This window comes from Natator depressus, chromosome 6 (assembly GCF_965152275.1).
Source record: "Natator depressus isolate rNatDep1 chromosome 6, rNatDep2.hap1, whole genome shotgun sequence".
In the NCBI taxonomy this organism is placed as follows: Eukaryota; Metazoa; Chordata; order Testudines; family Cheloniidae; genus Natator; species Natator depressus.
This window is the reverse complement of record NC_134239.1, coordinates 125,224,256-125,237,873: the sequence shown is the minus strand read 5'-3', so window position 1 is coordinate 125,237,873 and position 13,618 is coordinate 125,224,256. Positions and strand designations below refer to the sequence as shown.

At 46.0% G+C, this 13,618-nt stretch overlaps 1 protein-coding gene across 2 annotated transcripts in view; it reads right to left on the bottom strand.

The window, feature by feature from the left end:
* PYGL (glycogen phosphorylase L) overlaps positions 1 to 13,618 on the bottom strand; it is a 35,726-nt gene that overhangs the window by 7,388 nt on the left and 14,720 nt on the right. For both annotated transcript variants that reach the window (XM_074956543.1, XM_074956542.1), the window contains exons 6-13: positions 10,415 to 10,546; positions 8,415 to 8,526; positions 7,926 to 8,008; positions 6,478 to 6,621; positions 6,101 to 6,193; positions 3,487 to 3,633; positions 885 to 1,048; positions 223 to 337 (exon numbers count right to left, since the gene is read on the bottom strand). In XM_074956543.1, coding sequence (XP_074812644.1) covers positions 223 to 337; positions 885 to 1,048; positions 3,487 to 3,633; positions 6,101 to 6,193; positions 6,478 to 6,621; positions 7,926 to 8,008; positions 8,415 to 8,526; positions 10,415 to 10,546 — 990 coding nt within the window. The remainder of the gene's footprint in view (positions 1 to 222; positions 338 to 884; positions 1,049 to 3,486; positions 3,634 to 6,100; positions 6,194 to 6,477; positions 6,622 to 7,925; positions 8,009 to 8,414; positions 8,527 to 10,414; positions 10,547 to 13,618) is intronic.

Genomic DNA, 13,618 nt, shown 5'->3' with positions numbered 1-13,618 from the left:
CCATGGGGAAACCAACCCCCCCCCCCCCCCCCGAGAGAGATGCATCCTGAGCAGTCCTCCCTGATGCAGAGGCATCCAGCTGCTGTGTTCCGTGAGGGTGCAGAGAGCACTCCCAAAGCCGTGCCTCACTTGAGAAAGAGCCGGTTACCATTTTAACACCGTGCCCAAGCCCTCTTTCCCACGTGCCCCCAGGACATGCACAAACAGAGGTGCTGTAGTTACCTCTGCTATGAGCTCTGCTAGTCCTGGGTTGCAAAGCAAGAGCCAGCGCCTGGGGGTGATTCCATTGGTCTTATTCTGAAACTTCTCTGGTTCCAGGTCAGCAAAGTCCTTGAATCTAGGACAAGGACAAGGTAATGGTCTTATTCTGAGAGGCTATTCTTCCATGCTCAGTGCGAAGCCGTTATCCGAGTGGGCATCCATGCATATAGGCAGCGTTGTCTAGTGTTTAGAGCACAAGATTGCAAATTCTACTCCCAGCTTGGACAATGGGTGACTCACTGTATGGCTCTGGGCTAGTTGCTTACTGTCAGAATCTCCCTTCCTGCACCATTACAAGTGGGAATTGCAATGGTGGGGAATTAAGGGGGAAATAGGCTAATTTTACAGCCCATTTCTATTACATTAACATTCATTCATAAATAAATGTAACAATTGCTAATCCTGGCTTGCTCTCGGCATCCGTCACAAATGATCTGCGCTCCTGCTCTGCACTGTGCTGATTTGATCCTGACTCAGACCACGCCTGTTTTCCATTTTATAAGAATTTTACTTAGTTGTACTCCAGTCTTGATTTCAGACATCTTACTGGACAGGGTCAGGCACTGCTGTACTTTGCAATTCATCCATTGCCATCAGCCACATTTATTGTTTTTGTAACTTACACCTGAGTCTTCACGATATCAGAGTGGATCTTTGCTACGCCATTAACAGCATGCGAGCCAATGATGCAGAGATGGGCCATGTTGATTCTCTTGACTCCTCCTTCTTCAATCAGGGACATTCTTCTCAGACGGTCAAGATCATTAGGAAACAGGGCTGCAACTTTCTGTGAGATGGGATAAAGACCAGTCATAAATTTGATATCTATAATCGGGCATTAAGATCAGCTGCTCTCTTAGCCAGCAGAGGGAAAGCACACCCTCTGCCCTAATAGCATCTGGGGTCTGATCAATGCTGGACTGCTATATGGTAAAACCCAATCCTACGTAGGTCTCTGGGGCCATCTGAAGCCTTTGTAAAATTCAGGTTATAAAGAACAGCTTCAGTTTTGATATGGGAATAGATCTAAATTTTGGAAAACAGATTTGGGATTCAAGTATCGTCCAGATGACAAATTCAAAAATGTGCAATAATGATTTTTAAGAAAAAAGATCCACAGCAACTAGATCGTGGATACGTTCGAGCATCAATAAGGTCAGTCACGCTACAACTCAATCAATCCCAAAATAACCAGAACAAAAAAAGCCATCCCTGTCCACAAATAAGAACAGCCACCTAGTATAAAACAGGATTAAGTATACTTGACCTGATGAGTTCTGTGTAAGCTCGAAAGCTTCTCCCTTTCACGGAGAGAAGCTGGTCCAATAAAAGCTATTACCTCATCCACCTTGTCTCTCTAAGGTTAGCTACAGCCAGCCAGCGGCGCTGCTGCTGTGAATCATGGGTCACTGAGGGGGGGCCAGGCCTAAGGCATCAGAGAAATGGACAATGGGACCAACAGCATCAGAAGTCCCAGAACAGAACAATAAGGCGTTCTATAGGGCCGACCCACTCCGGAGCGTGCGCTGCACATCCCAGATGAAGCAGTGTAATGGGCCTTGTTAGGAACAGCCGCACTGTATCATCCTCTACATGAGCTCTAACAGCACCGCGTTCCCGGCAGCCCGGATGGCGGCACAACTGAATTCTGCTTTGAGCTCTGTTGCTGCCTGCAGCAGGGTAGCTGCCCCACTCTGGCATGAAAGGGGTTAAAGCAAGCCAGAGAGGCTGTGCAGAGCCCCAGCCAATCAAGTGGAGGCTTGAAAGCAGCCTATCAGGGCCGGGCTGGGCCCTATAAGAAGGCTGCAGGGCAGAGAGGAGTGCAGTCTCTCCCTGGTGGGTGAAGGGAGAAGCAGACAGGACAGGACAGGACAGGACAGGACAGGACAGCTCTAGGCAGACAACTGCTGCTCTGAGGCCCTGACACAAAGGGGCAGAGAAGGTGCTGTGGCGATGGGAAGTGGCCCAGGGAAGCAGGCAGTAGAGGAGAGTTTGAGGGGGGGCAGTAAGTGGCTGCCGCTAGAGGGTCCCTGGGTCAGGGCCCAGAGTAACAGACGGGCCTGGGTCTCCCGTTTCCCCTCATTTGCCAGTGATGAGAGTGGCTAAGCCAGACTGCAGTTTGCCCTTGGAGGAAGGGGCTAGCCACTGAGGCAAGTGGTAGAATCTGAAGCTGCCAGTCCCCCAGAAGGGGTGGGAAGAGAGCCAGCGGAGCGGGCACGGTCAGAGGGCAGTGTCCAGCAGCGGATGCCGCGGTCCGGGAGTGACATGGGTTCGACTGTGAGGACGGTGGAGACCGAGAAAGTAACAGAACGAGACACCACAAGAGAAGGTGCACCACTGAAAGAGCTAATTCCTAAGTCAACCAGCAGGAGGCGCTGCGGTGCTCTGTTACACTGCCATTCTAGCGGTTTTGTTCCTCTCTCCTCTCCTCCCCATCAGTTGCTGCATTTGAAGCCTTGTGAAGAGTTTGGATCATTGACATCTGCAAGTACTTGTTTCTGCCCTCTCTGGTAAATCCAATGCTCCACAAAATCAGCATTATCCGGTCTCCCCTGCTCCCATAAATAAATATTCTGTGTGTCTGGGCAAAGCATCTTTACGCACTGGCAAAGTGGTTTGATTCACCAGTTTCTCCTTTAGGAACGAATTTAGTGTTTGATTTCCCCCCCTACTCTGAGCTTTCTTATAGGGCCACTGATACAGCAGTAGGGGGAAGAGGCAGGAGTAGAGAGAAATTTTGCTAATCTGCATCCTGGCTTGGTTTCACATTTACACTAAGGCCCCTTTGTGCTGCCAGAGTGCAAAGAGACCTTAATGTCCTTGAGATTTAAGCCCTCCCTTGTTTATTTTACACTCCATCTTCTCTAGAGTGAGCTTAATATTTCAGGAGGAAAACAACTTTGTTTCTCAGAGGGACTTCTTGTTAAAAATCGATAGATCAAACAGCCAGTATGGGATAAAGAGGAAGCACAAAAAAGGATTGCCTGTGGTTTAGCCCAATCCTTATGTCAAGGACCCCCTTCTTTTCCCTACCCTCTGTTGAAAAAGAAATTCAGCACAGATCCCCACAACCACACATGCAGATTCCATGTCAGAGAGAAGCCAGCCCATTACAACCACCACGCCCCGGCACAGCACAGAAAGATACCGGATGCTTCCTTTCCCGTCCCACAGCAGGATGTGTTCGGCACTGAGCGAGTGCCCCTTTCATTTCAAGTTACTTACGTCCAGATGCCTCTGGTTTATTTCGTAAATTATTTGCAGATGTCTCGGGAGCAGCTTCTCCACAAGATCAACCGGCCAACGCTCTAGAGCTTCAGGGAGCACCGTGTGGTTTGTGTAGGCAAAGGTCTGCTTGGTGATATCCCAGGCCTGGCATTTAATAGAGGGGGTTAACGGTTAAAAGAGTAAAGCCAAGGACGCCCCAAACCTGTACAACACCCACGTGCTACCCACTCTGACAGAACTTTACTCAGACCCACTTCTGGGATACAAATTGTCCTCTCACGAGGCGGGGGTAGGGGTGTATGTGCCTGGGGGCTGGGTCTGCTGCAGACTCCCTGAAGCTTAGCTGGAAAGTAATTTAATCTCTGCAGCCTGGCCTACACTAAAATCAGTTTAACTACATCACCGGGGGGGGGGTGGGGGGGTGTGTGTGTGTGTGTGAAAAATCCACACCTATGAGTGGTAGAGTTAAGCCGACCTAAATCCCCTCACCTGCCATGTAGACAGACCCCTCTCAGGGAGGTGGATTAAATACAGCGACTGGAGAACCCCCCCCATTGGCGTGGGTAGTGCCTACAGTGGTGCGGCTGCAGCAGTAACATTTCAAGTGTAGACAAGCCCTGTATCTGCATTCGCCATCTGTAAAGTGGGGATGATGCCACCTCCTGTGTCTCCTCTGTGTAAACGGACAGCTCTTACTAGGTAAATGTACAGCACCTGGCACAACAGGGCTATGTTCTCGTTTGGGGCCTCTTGGATGACTAATACCAATAAACAACTTGTCAATCTATGCTGGTCACTCCAATTGTCTCCTTCATAACCTATGAGGAAACAGGCCTTTCTGACAAACAAGAACATTGTTGAATAAAGGGAAATTTCATTCCTTGCAATAGGCGCTTCCAGCAGGAAGACTCAGATTTTACAGATCCTTAATGCTCTGCTTGTTTCTTTCAGATCAGAAGAAACAGGCTTTTTAAACAAACTCCCATGGATTCTGATATGGAATGGTGAACTTTTTTTATGTTGGAATTTTATTAAACTCTTATATAGGAGTTCCAGATTGTACTGGTCAAACAGAACATTACAGTCTGTGGCTGCTAGTTATTGGTTCCATAAATCCTAGCTTAGTTACTGCTCTAAAGATGCAGATTATTGATGAAGTTGTTACAGACAGCTGCTGTTCCATATCCTGCATGAGAAAGGTAGTGTGTCCTGATAGCTACTTTTAGCTACTTATTTTTATCTAAGAAGTTTTAGCACGTTTACAAATCCTTGCCACATAAATGTCAGACAATCATCATTACAACAGTGAGCCTTTGTTTAGAGAAGCACACAGGACTATCGTCTCTATTTAACAGGCTGTGCCCATATTACGGAATGAGCATCTCTGCATCGATGGCTTTGTGCTGCACAGGAAAGGATTCAGTTTCCAAATGGTTGGTAGTCAGTTAGCTTACAAGTGCAACAAGAGTACGTATAAAGAATATATACAGATCGGTGAACATCTGACTGGCATGTGTGCAAACCCACTGAGCAAGCACCGTGTGAGGATTTGTGTATGCACTTGTGTGTATGCAACCCAACTTGTGCATATTATTTTTATATTATATATAAAATAATAATAAAGGTGTGTATATGTATATATAATATCTATCTATCTATCTATCTATCTGATGTTGACACATGCAAAAGTGTTAGCAGACTTTTGAAAATGTAGGGCTATGCATGGAGCAGATTGACCTCTTCAGTAGTACACCTCTACCCCGATATAACGCGAATTGGGATAGGACGTGATAACGCAGCGCTCTGGGGGGCAGGGCTGCGTGCTCCGGCGGATCAGTGCTTCAGCGTGTCTGGCTCCGACATGCTGAGGGTGCCGGGCCGAGGGGTTGGCTAAGGGGCCGAGGGTCTCGGGGGGCAGACAGGGAGAAGGGGGGGTTGGATGGTTTGGAGGTTCTGGGGGAGGGGCGGTAAGAGATGGGGGCGTTGAATTGGGCGTAGGAGTCCCAGGGGGCCTGTCACCAGGCAGGGGTGTGGATAGGGGCAGTCAGGGGACCGGGGGGGGGCAGGTTGGATAGGGCATGGGAGTCCCGGGGGGCCTGTCATGGGGCGAGGCTGTGGATAAGCGTCGGGGCAGTCAGGGGACAGGAAGTGACTATTAATAATGGAAATGTTCGAGGCCAATGCAAGTTCGATATAACACAGTTTCGCCTATGACACAAGATTTTTTGGCGGCCGAGGACCGCGTTATATCGGGGTAGAGGTGTAATTTGTTTTATTGATTTCTGAACAGATCCATTTTTGAACAACAGAAACCTCACAAAAGGTTTTATAACTTAAAGATATAACTGTGCGTATCACAAGTTTAAAATTGGCCTCCATAAGTCCCTAAAGCTGTCCTGACAAGGCCTGCTACCTATCACTTTCTTCAACTTTGTGGTCTTGATCACAGTGTAGCTAGATTACAGGGGTAAATCCAAGAGTCTTGTCAATATTCTATCATATGCCATGAGAAAGGTAAGGGATTATCTAGACAGCTGCTCTTTAGCAAGACTACATTTGCAACGTTTGGTATTCTCGATCACAGAAAAACCACAGAGATGATTTTCCAAACCTTAGTCCATGGCAGTTTTTCAATGTCCACAAAAACCCTCATCAATTCGGGAATGGCCAGTGCAGGATGAGTGTCATTCAGCTGAATCGCTACCTATAAAAATAATACAAAATTCAAGCAACCAAACCTGTAATCCTTCATTTTGCCCCACAGCGATCTGCTTCGAGACATGTCAAATGTGCTACCTTTCCACTGATTTGTTCCCTCCTTTGAAGCTGGGTGGGTTTGAAAGTGAGTTCTTAGTCTAGGAAATACCATATCAGATCCTGAGAGAATCACTTGGTCTTCACAACCAAAACATTTATGAGGAAGTGGAAAGCATGCTTTCAAACTCAATCATTACAGACTTCACTTGGCCATTATCCCATAACGTTTACCTGATCTGGAAAAGAATCAAATATAGTTCGAACGCTTTCTGTGCTTCCAAATTTGGATGCTTTGAAACGTCGGATGATATCCTGGAGGGTGGCAGCCACGACGAAGTACTCCTGCTTCAGACGCAACTCTTTGCCTTCGAAAAACTACAAACAAGAACAGACAGGAATGCTACATAACCTGAACAGTTAAGGGACAGGTGCAATACAAGAAGGGTTTAATTCTCAGTTGGTTTGAGCTTAAATTGATCTGGGTTGCTCTAACCTTACAGCAGCGTATTACTTTTTGGTTTTGGTATTTCCCCAGCAGCATTTGCAACTTCAACATTGCAGCATTGTGCCAATGCATGAGAATGAAAAACCGAACCTGACTAGAAAGAAGGAAGCTGTCCAGTTTGTTTTCCCTTGCTTTCAGTGAGTGAAATCGCTGAAGGAAAAAGGCAGAAAAGGACGAGAAGAAAGTTCATTTGTAAGGATTCTTTTCAGTGTTATAATCCCTGTGATTGGTTTAACCTGTAGCTACTGACTCCTTGTGCTGAACTGAAGCAGGAAGTAACTCTTCACACTCCTAGGCATACATGAGCAGGGCACCCAGCATGCCTTGCTTGGATGACACGTCAAATCCCATCCCTGCTGGAGCCAGTTCTCTGCCTTGCTGAGGCAGTTAAAGGGAGTTCTGCCAATGAAGGAAGCTACATAGGAAGCCAAACATATCTTACGCCAACATTTTCAAAATCCAGGGCCTAATGTTAGGTTTCCAAACAAAAGTGACCCGATGCCCACGAATATTAGAGGAACAATTAATTTAACCTCATGCCATTTTTTGACCTTGCGTGAGTTCAGCTGGAGCATCAGCCTGACTGGTTTTGGATTTAAGAAGTCTTCCTTAAACCGGATTTGTTGATTTCTCTCTTTAAAGGGCCTTGTCAGATCAAATTAGTCACACAATTCAGGGTTTATGAAAGACCGCCTTTTACAACACGCATAACTTCATTTCTCTCTTTAAAATTTCGGGTGGTATTTTCGAGTGCCCACATGGATTGAGGAGCACAAGTCACAGCTTTCAGTAGAACTTGTGCTCCTAAATTTCTTAGATGCTTTTGAAACACGCCCCGGCCACGCTCCCCCGGCAATGAATATTTTAAAATACTCCTCTGCAGTGTTTGAAACCCCAGCTTCATGTCAGGCTAACTTAAGAAAACCATGAAGTAATGCTGATTGAAATGGCTCAGTGTTTGCTTCCCACAATGCACGGAGGCACTGTTTACACGCTCACTGTTCTTTTGTTGGTGTTTTTCTGATATGCCCTCTGCTCCAGTAGTCTGACACTGAGAGCAGGATTAATCCGTTTCCCTGTCTGGGCATGAGGAGGTTTTGATTTAGCTAATTAATCAAACGAACGAGCAACAGGCTCTAGCAGTGAAACCTTTAGCAATTTTTGGATGACTTACATTATCGTTCGGATAGAGGACACGTGATATGTTCTCAGCCAAATTTCTGTCCAAGACGGCTTGAATGTAATCTCCAACGTTAACTACAAGGGAAGGGTTGAGTCAGTGCAAGCACACGTTGCACAAGAGGCTTGAGGGGTTGCACACAGCACAGTTAACAGTCAGAGGAATGACAGAAAGAGGGGTAATCGGACAATAAAGCAACACAAGCTTGACTGTCAAAGTAACAGGCGAGTCAGGAGCAGGCCCAGTTACTGGGCTATTCAAACTGGATCTTTCCTCCTTGACTGCCTCCCCCCAGTAATTTCCCTTTACAGTTGGTTAAATAGTAAGTTCCAGTCCTTGTCCCAGCAGCATTCTATCATCCATGTTATTTCACTGCTCTCCCTGGCAGCCCTCCTCCTCCCCGCTCACTCCAGAGCATGCGATCGGCCTCAGATGTGGGGAGATTCAGGACAGAAGCGAATATGTCACAGAAAAGGTACTCACAGTCTCGGAGGTTGAAGTCATTAGGTGCCCGAGCAGACCACAGCCGCATGGTGTTGACAGTGTTATTCATGTATCCAGGCACAGGGGTATCGTAGGGCAAGGCAAGGACCACCTATTACACAGGGGTTACAGTATGACCTGTAGTGAGCCAGATTTGGAGGTCTTTTTTAGAGAAGAAGCTGGAATTAAAGCGTGACTTTGTGCGATATTCCGACTATTCCCAGAAACACAGCACGCCCCTAGATGTGTCAGTCAAGGCTACACACGGGGCCTGACCAAAACCAGCTGAATTGAATAGAAGGATTCCCACTGACTTCAAAGAGCAATGGATCAGGCCCACAGAAAGCGTATGTTGAAACGACATGGAATTCAAAGCCCAATGGTATCAGTAAGTGTCTTTCCACTGACTTCAACAGGCTGCGGATCGGGCCCTTAATAGTTTGGCACTGCTAATTATACAAAATTATCTGTTGCTCAGAACATTGTTGGGATTCTTTGCTAACTTAAAAAAACCTGAAAAGGTGGCCATAAAAATATGCTTGAAATGTACAAAACTGTTAGAAATAGAATTAGAAAAGCAAGTTATGGCTAACCAAGTTGAATACTGACATCTCCTTAAAAGGGAGAATTTGCAACTAGGTCTCCAACTCCAGCAATAGGAATCACTCATTTACACCTTAAAAGGGGGGGGTGTAGAATATATTCTAGAAACATGCTCAGGAACATTGCTCCCTGCCCTTATACACCCATTGCAACCATCTAGATTTTGGAAAGTGCTATAATTCAGGACACGGGGTTGGGAGGAAGAGAGGGAGTGTTAGTGTTATGGAAAAACTAATCAGCACTCATCCCCTCCAGCCTGCAAAGAGAAGTTGCTCAGACTTTGATCTGAAGATGGGGTTTCTGGGGAACCCCCCATTTCCCTGCCAGCTCCACACAGACAGATGGAACTGTCAGCACGGGACACTCCATATGGTATCTGCAGGCTGAGCAGTTACCAGCACAGAGGCCTGGTCAGAGGTTTGCCCGTCAGTAGCTGGCTATATATTATGCCAGGGTTGTTTGTGCTCAGGGGTGAAGGTGAAGTTTTCATTCCTACTCCCAGTACTGGTATCAGCCCAGACTGCAAGGCAAGGGCTAGGAGGCACTTTGAAACGTTTGGTTAAAAGCAGTATTTCTTTGCAAGGCCAGCCTTCGCTCAGCTGTGGTCTCTTAGATGATTATGGTTCGTTTCCTGTCAGCAGCACAAATGTGCTGCATCTTGCAGACTTCTTTTCTGACTACAGTACAGAGTGTCAGTTCATTTCCGTGGACATAAACAGCTGAACAAATGTGCAGAAGGACGCTACGATAATACAAATAAACCGACAAGTAATAAAAGAATGCTACTTTACAACCTGCTGAATCTTACTAACTTCATCCATTTCTACTAATTTCATTAAGTAATAAGATTATTTCTTTTAAGCTTCATGTACAGTAGTTTCTAAAGAAATATCCTTCTCCACCTCCCCCCAGATGTTTACAGCTTCTTCATCTGGTGGCAGGCAGCCACCATAGGACTGCCCCACTTTAAACTGGCCAGTAAATGCAGGTGGGACGTTCAAAGCTCTGTAGCAGTTTCCACAGACTTTGTATTTAACTCAAAAGAGGATCCCAGGTTAAGGGGGGGGCCAAGAAGAGCTGCAATAGAATTCACGAGTAATCACAGATCTGTCATGTTGAGCCTCCTTGAAGTTTATGAAAGGAATAAGCGACCAAGACGTGGGCGCCACCTCAGATTTATCCCCTTTTATATCCTTCCTAAACAGACCACTCTGCTGGCAAGCCACAGTGTCCTTTACACAACAGCAAAGGAACAACAGACATCAGCTTTCCTGCACTGGAACTGCGGGAAGTTTTCTTTCAGGATAAAATACTCAGTTTCTAGTTTTTTGGGGAAAAAAAAAAAAAAGCATTTCCTCCTTCAACAGGCCTGTGCGTGACCCAGCTCACGTCAGTACCTGTGTATCGACCCACTTCTGTCCACTCTTGGTGTGTTCCACTCTTCCATAAAAGTGGACAGGCAGCATGTACTCGGGACGGGCTTTCTCCCAGGGGTTGCCGTGTCTAAGCCAGTCGTCGGCTTCTTCCACCTAGAAGGGGGGATAGTTAAACAGAAATATTTTTTACCCCCACCTTGTGCAAGGTGAAGCAAACAAGCTAAATGCCACCGTTTGAGCTAATGCAACAAAAACATTTGGGAACAAAGAGGTGATATTTTTAGGGCCTGGAATAGAGGGAGTACATCCATGTGTTTGGATTGAGTTGTACAGCCCTTCAGGTATGTCTACACTGCAAAGAAAAACTCACGGTGGGGAGTCTCAGAGCCTGGGTCAACTGACACTGGCTTGCGAGCCTCAGGCTGCAGGGCTAAAAATAGCAGCATAGATGTTCGGGCTCAGGCTGGAGCCTGTACTCAAATCCAGTGTGTGTGGGTGGGTGGGGTGTCTTGGGGCCCAGGCACCAGCTGCTGTTTTTAGCCCTGCAGACCCAGCCCCACAAGCCTGAACCAGCTGACCTGGGCTCTCACTCTGCCGCAGGTTTCTCTTTGCAGTGTAGATGTACCCTACGAAGCCAGGCCCATTAACATAAAAGTAACTTATTCATACGCTTCCCTTTCAGAGAGATCTAATAAGTGGACTCAGGGCAGTGATGGGTCAAAGACAACCAGAGAAAAATGCCTCAGTTCCTGCTTCTGATTTAGATACTGGGATGAGGCCTAAACAGCGCGGAGAATTGCAAGGAAGTTACTGATCCCTGGAGAGAATAGGGCTGCTTTTTTGTTCAGTGATGATTTTATCAATATTGAGCACAGTCCTAAGAAAATTTGGGGGGAGGGGATGGGAATTTTTAAAGACATTCGTCCTTCAGATTATTCCTTGGAGCGGTGTGTTTCGCTCAGCATTTGATTAATTTCAGAATGGAACCAAAAACAAAGAAAAAAGTGGTTTATTTCCCAGTGTTAACAGTGGAAGACAATTCTGCATAGCGCTGGCATGATGCTGAAAACTTAAAATCAAGGATAAGTAGACTCAATATATGCGGACAAGTGGAACTCACTCATCTTTTAGAGAAATGGGACAATTTGCCACTGTGAAAGGGACATGGCAGTTGGGACTCAAAGAATTGGAAGACTGAGTTATGCCAGTTTAGCCTCTACACTGTGTCTTTGTACCGCTCTTACCTGGGACATGGGAGAAGAGGAAGGGAAGCAACAGCTATTTTTACATTTTATTTTGGTAAAAAAATATTTTTTTAATAGGGGAGGACTTTTACCCCCCCACTGTCTCTTAACTGAAGCAAACTCTGGCCAATACAATAATAGCTCACCTTAAGTGATCACTCTCTCGTTACAGGGTTTATGGTAACACCCATCGTTTCATGTTTTGTGGGTATATAAATCTCCCCACTGTATTTTCCACTGAATGCATCCGATGAAGAGGGCTGTAGCTCACGAAAGCTTATGCTCAAATAAATTGGTTAGTCTCTAAGGTGCCACAAGTCCTCCTTTTCTTGTTGGTTTAACTGTGTCACTCAGGGGTGTGCATTTTTCACACCCGCGCAATCTAGTTATACCGACCCAATTTTCTAGGTGCAGACCTTAGACACCCATCTTTCATCGAAAGCCAGTGGAAAGAGGACCCCCATCTCCCATTCATGCCTTTGATAAGCTCCTAAAAAGTTATGACTAAGCAGATCCTCAGCACACACCCTGCCTCTTGGCCCTCTCATGGGTCATACTTCAAAGGAAGCCCTCCCAAGAGGTCGCCATCTTGGGAAGCCTTAAACTGAAGGGGTGCTGCAGCCATGGAAGGTAAGGGACAGTCTAGTGCCACTGGTATTATGTTCCAGTACCAGATATGGACTGGTCACAGAGCTTGCTTATACACACCAGATGGGATCAGCATAAGACCCTTTAGTGCTCAGCCAGGTATGGCTGAGCTATGTTTAAATAAGGTATTTTACACACAGCGCCACCCAGTAGCCGAACAGTTTCATACACTTTAGCATTCCATTCCCTCTCCTCTAAGTTCTACATTCCCACCATTTACACTTGTAAACCTCAAAGACAGCAAGATAGTCTGTTCAATGTATCAGTCCGTTAACTGTCTCTAAATCATACTGGTTTTCTAATCACATGGACCTGAATATGTAACATGGTCATCTGGCTGTCCATTAGTTGCAACGACTGACTGCGGTTCACTTGGAATCCTTTTTATTCTGCATCGGCCATCTGTAGAGTTTGTTCCTCAACCATCAGCAGAGCCAACTGTAGAAGTTGACAGTTTCTGTTGAACTCTTCATTGTTGCTCTCAATCACATGATCTGGGTACAAAATTCTTTTTCTTTACAACAGCTGGAGTTGTCCATCCATTTTCTCCATTCAATTAGACATGAACACAGTCACCAGATTCTAGACCTGGCAGTTCTCAGAGGAATGTCTGTTGTAGAAGTGTTCATAAACACCTTTAGCCTTTTTATTCAACTTGGCTACTCTCTTCATGTCTGTCCACTTTGGAGACAGAACTACTGTTCCAACTTTGGAAAAGAATCTGAGTTGCCTTCCCCTCAGGAGTTGTGCTGGACTATATCCAGTGGCTCTGTTGGTGTCAATCTGTAACTCAGAAGACCAAGGAATGGATCTTCCTGCTGTAGAATTTTCTTGGCTGCCTGTACAGCTCTCTCAGCCTCTCCTTTCATTTGTGCCTAATGTACGCTGCTAGTAATATGATCAAAATCATATCTTGTTCAGAAGGACTTGCATTCTGCTGTAGTAAATTGTGGTCTGTTGTCCATCACAGTTGTTCTGGAATACCGAAGTGAGCAAAAGTGCACTTCAGCTTCTCAATGACACTGCAACATGTTATGTCATTCAAGAATATTCCACACTGACCAGGTAATAATGTCCTCTGAATTTGCATAAATGTGCAGCTCTCTCTTCCAACGTCTCTCTAGTAGGGGTGTTTGTACACTGTATGGTTCAGCATGGTCTCAACTTGATTTGTACTAGATCTTCTCTCAAGAGTCCAATATCAAATTCCCCACTGAGTTCTTCCATCTTTCTCACTAGGCCCATCATGGTTGCCTCGCTGTCTTTGATCACTCACACACAGAATGCAAAGCTTTTGTCTTGGTAAGTTTTTGTGCTGAACTGGCCCATGCAG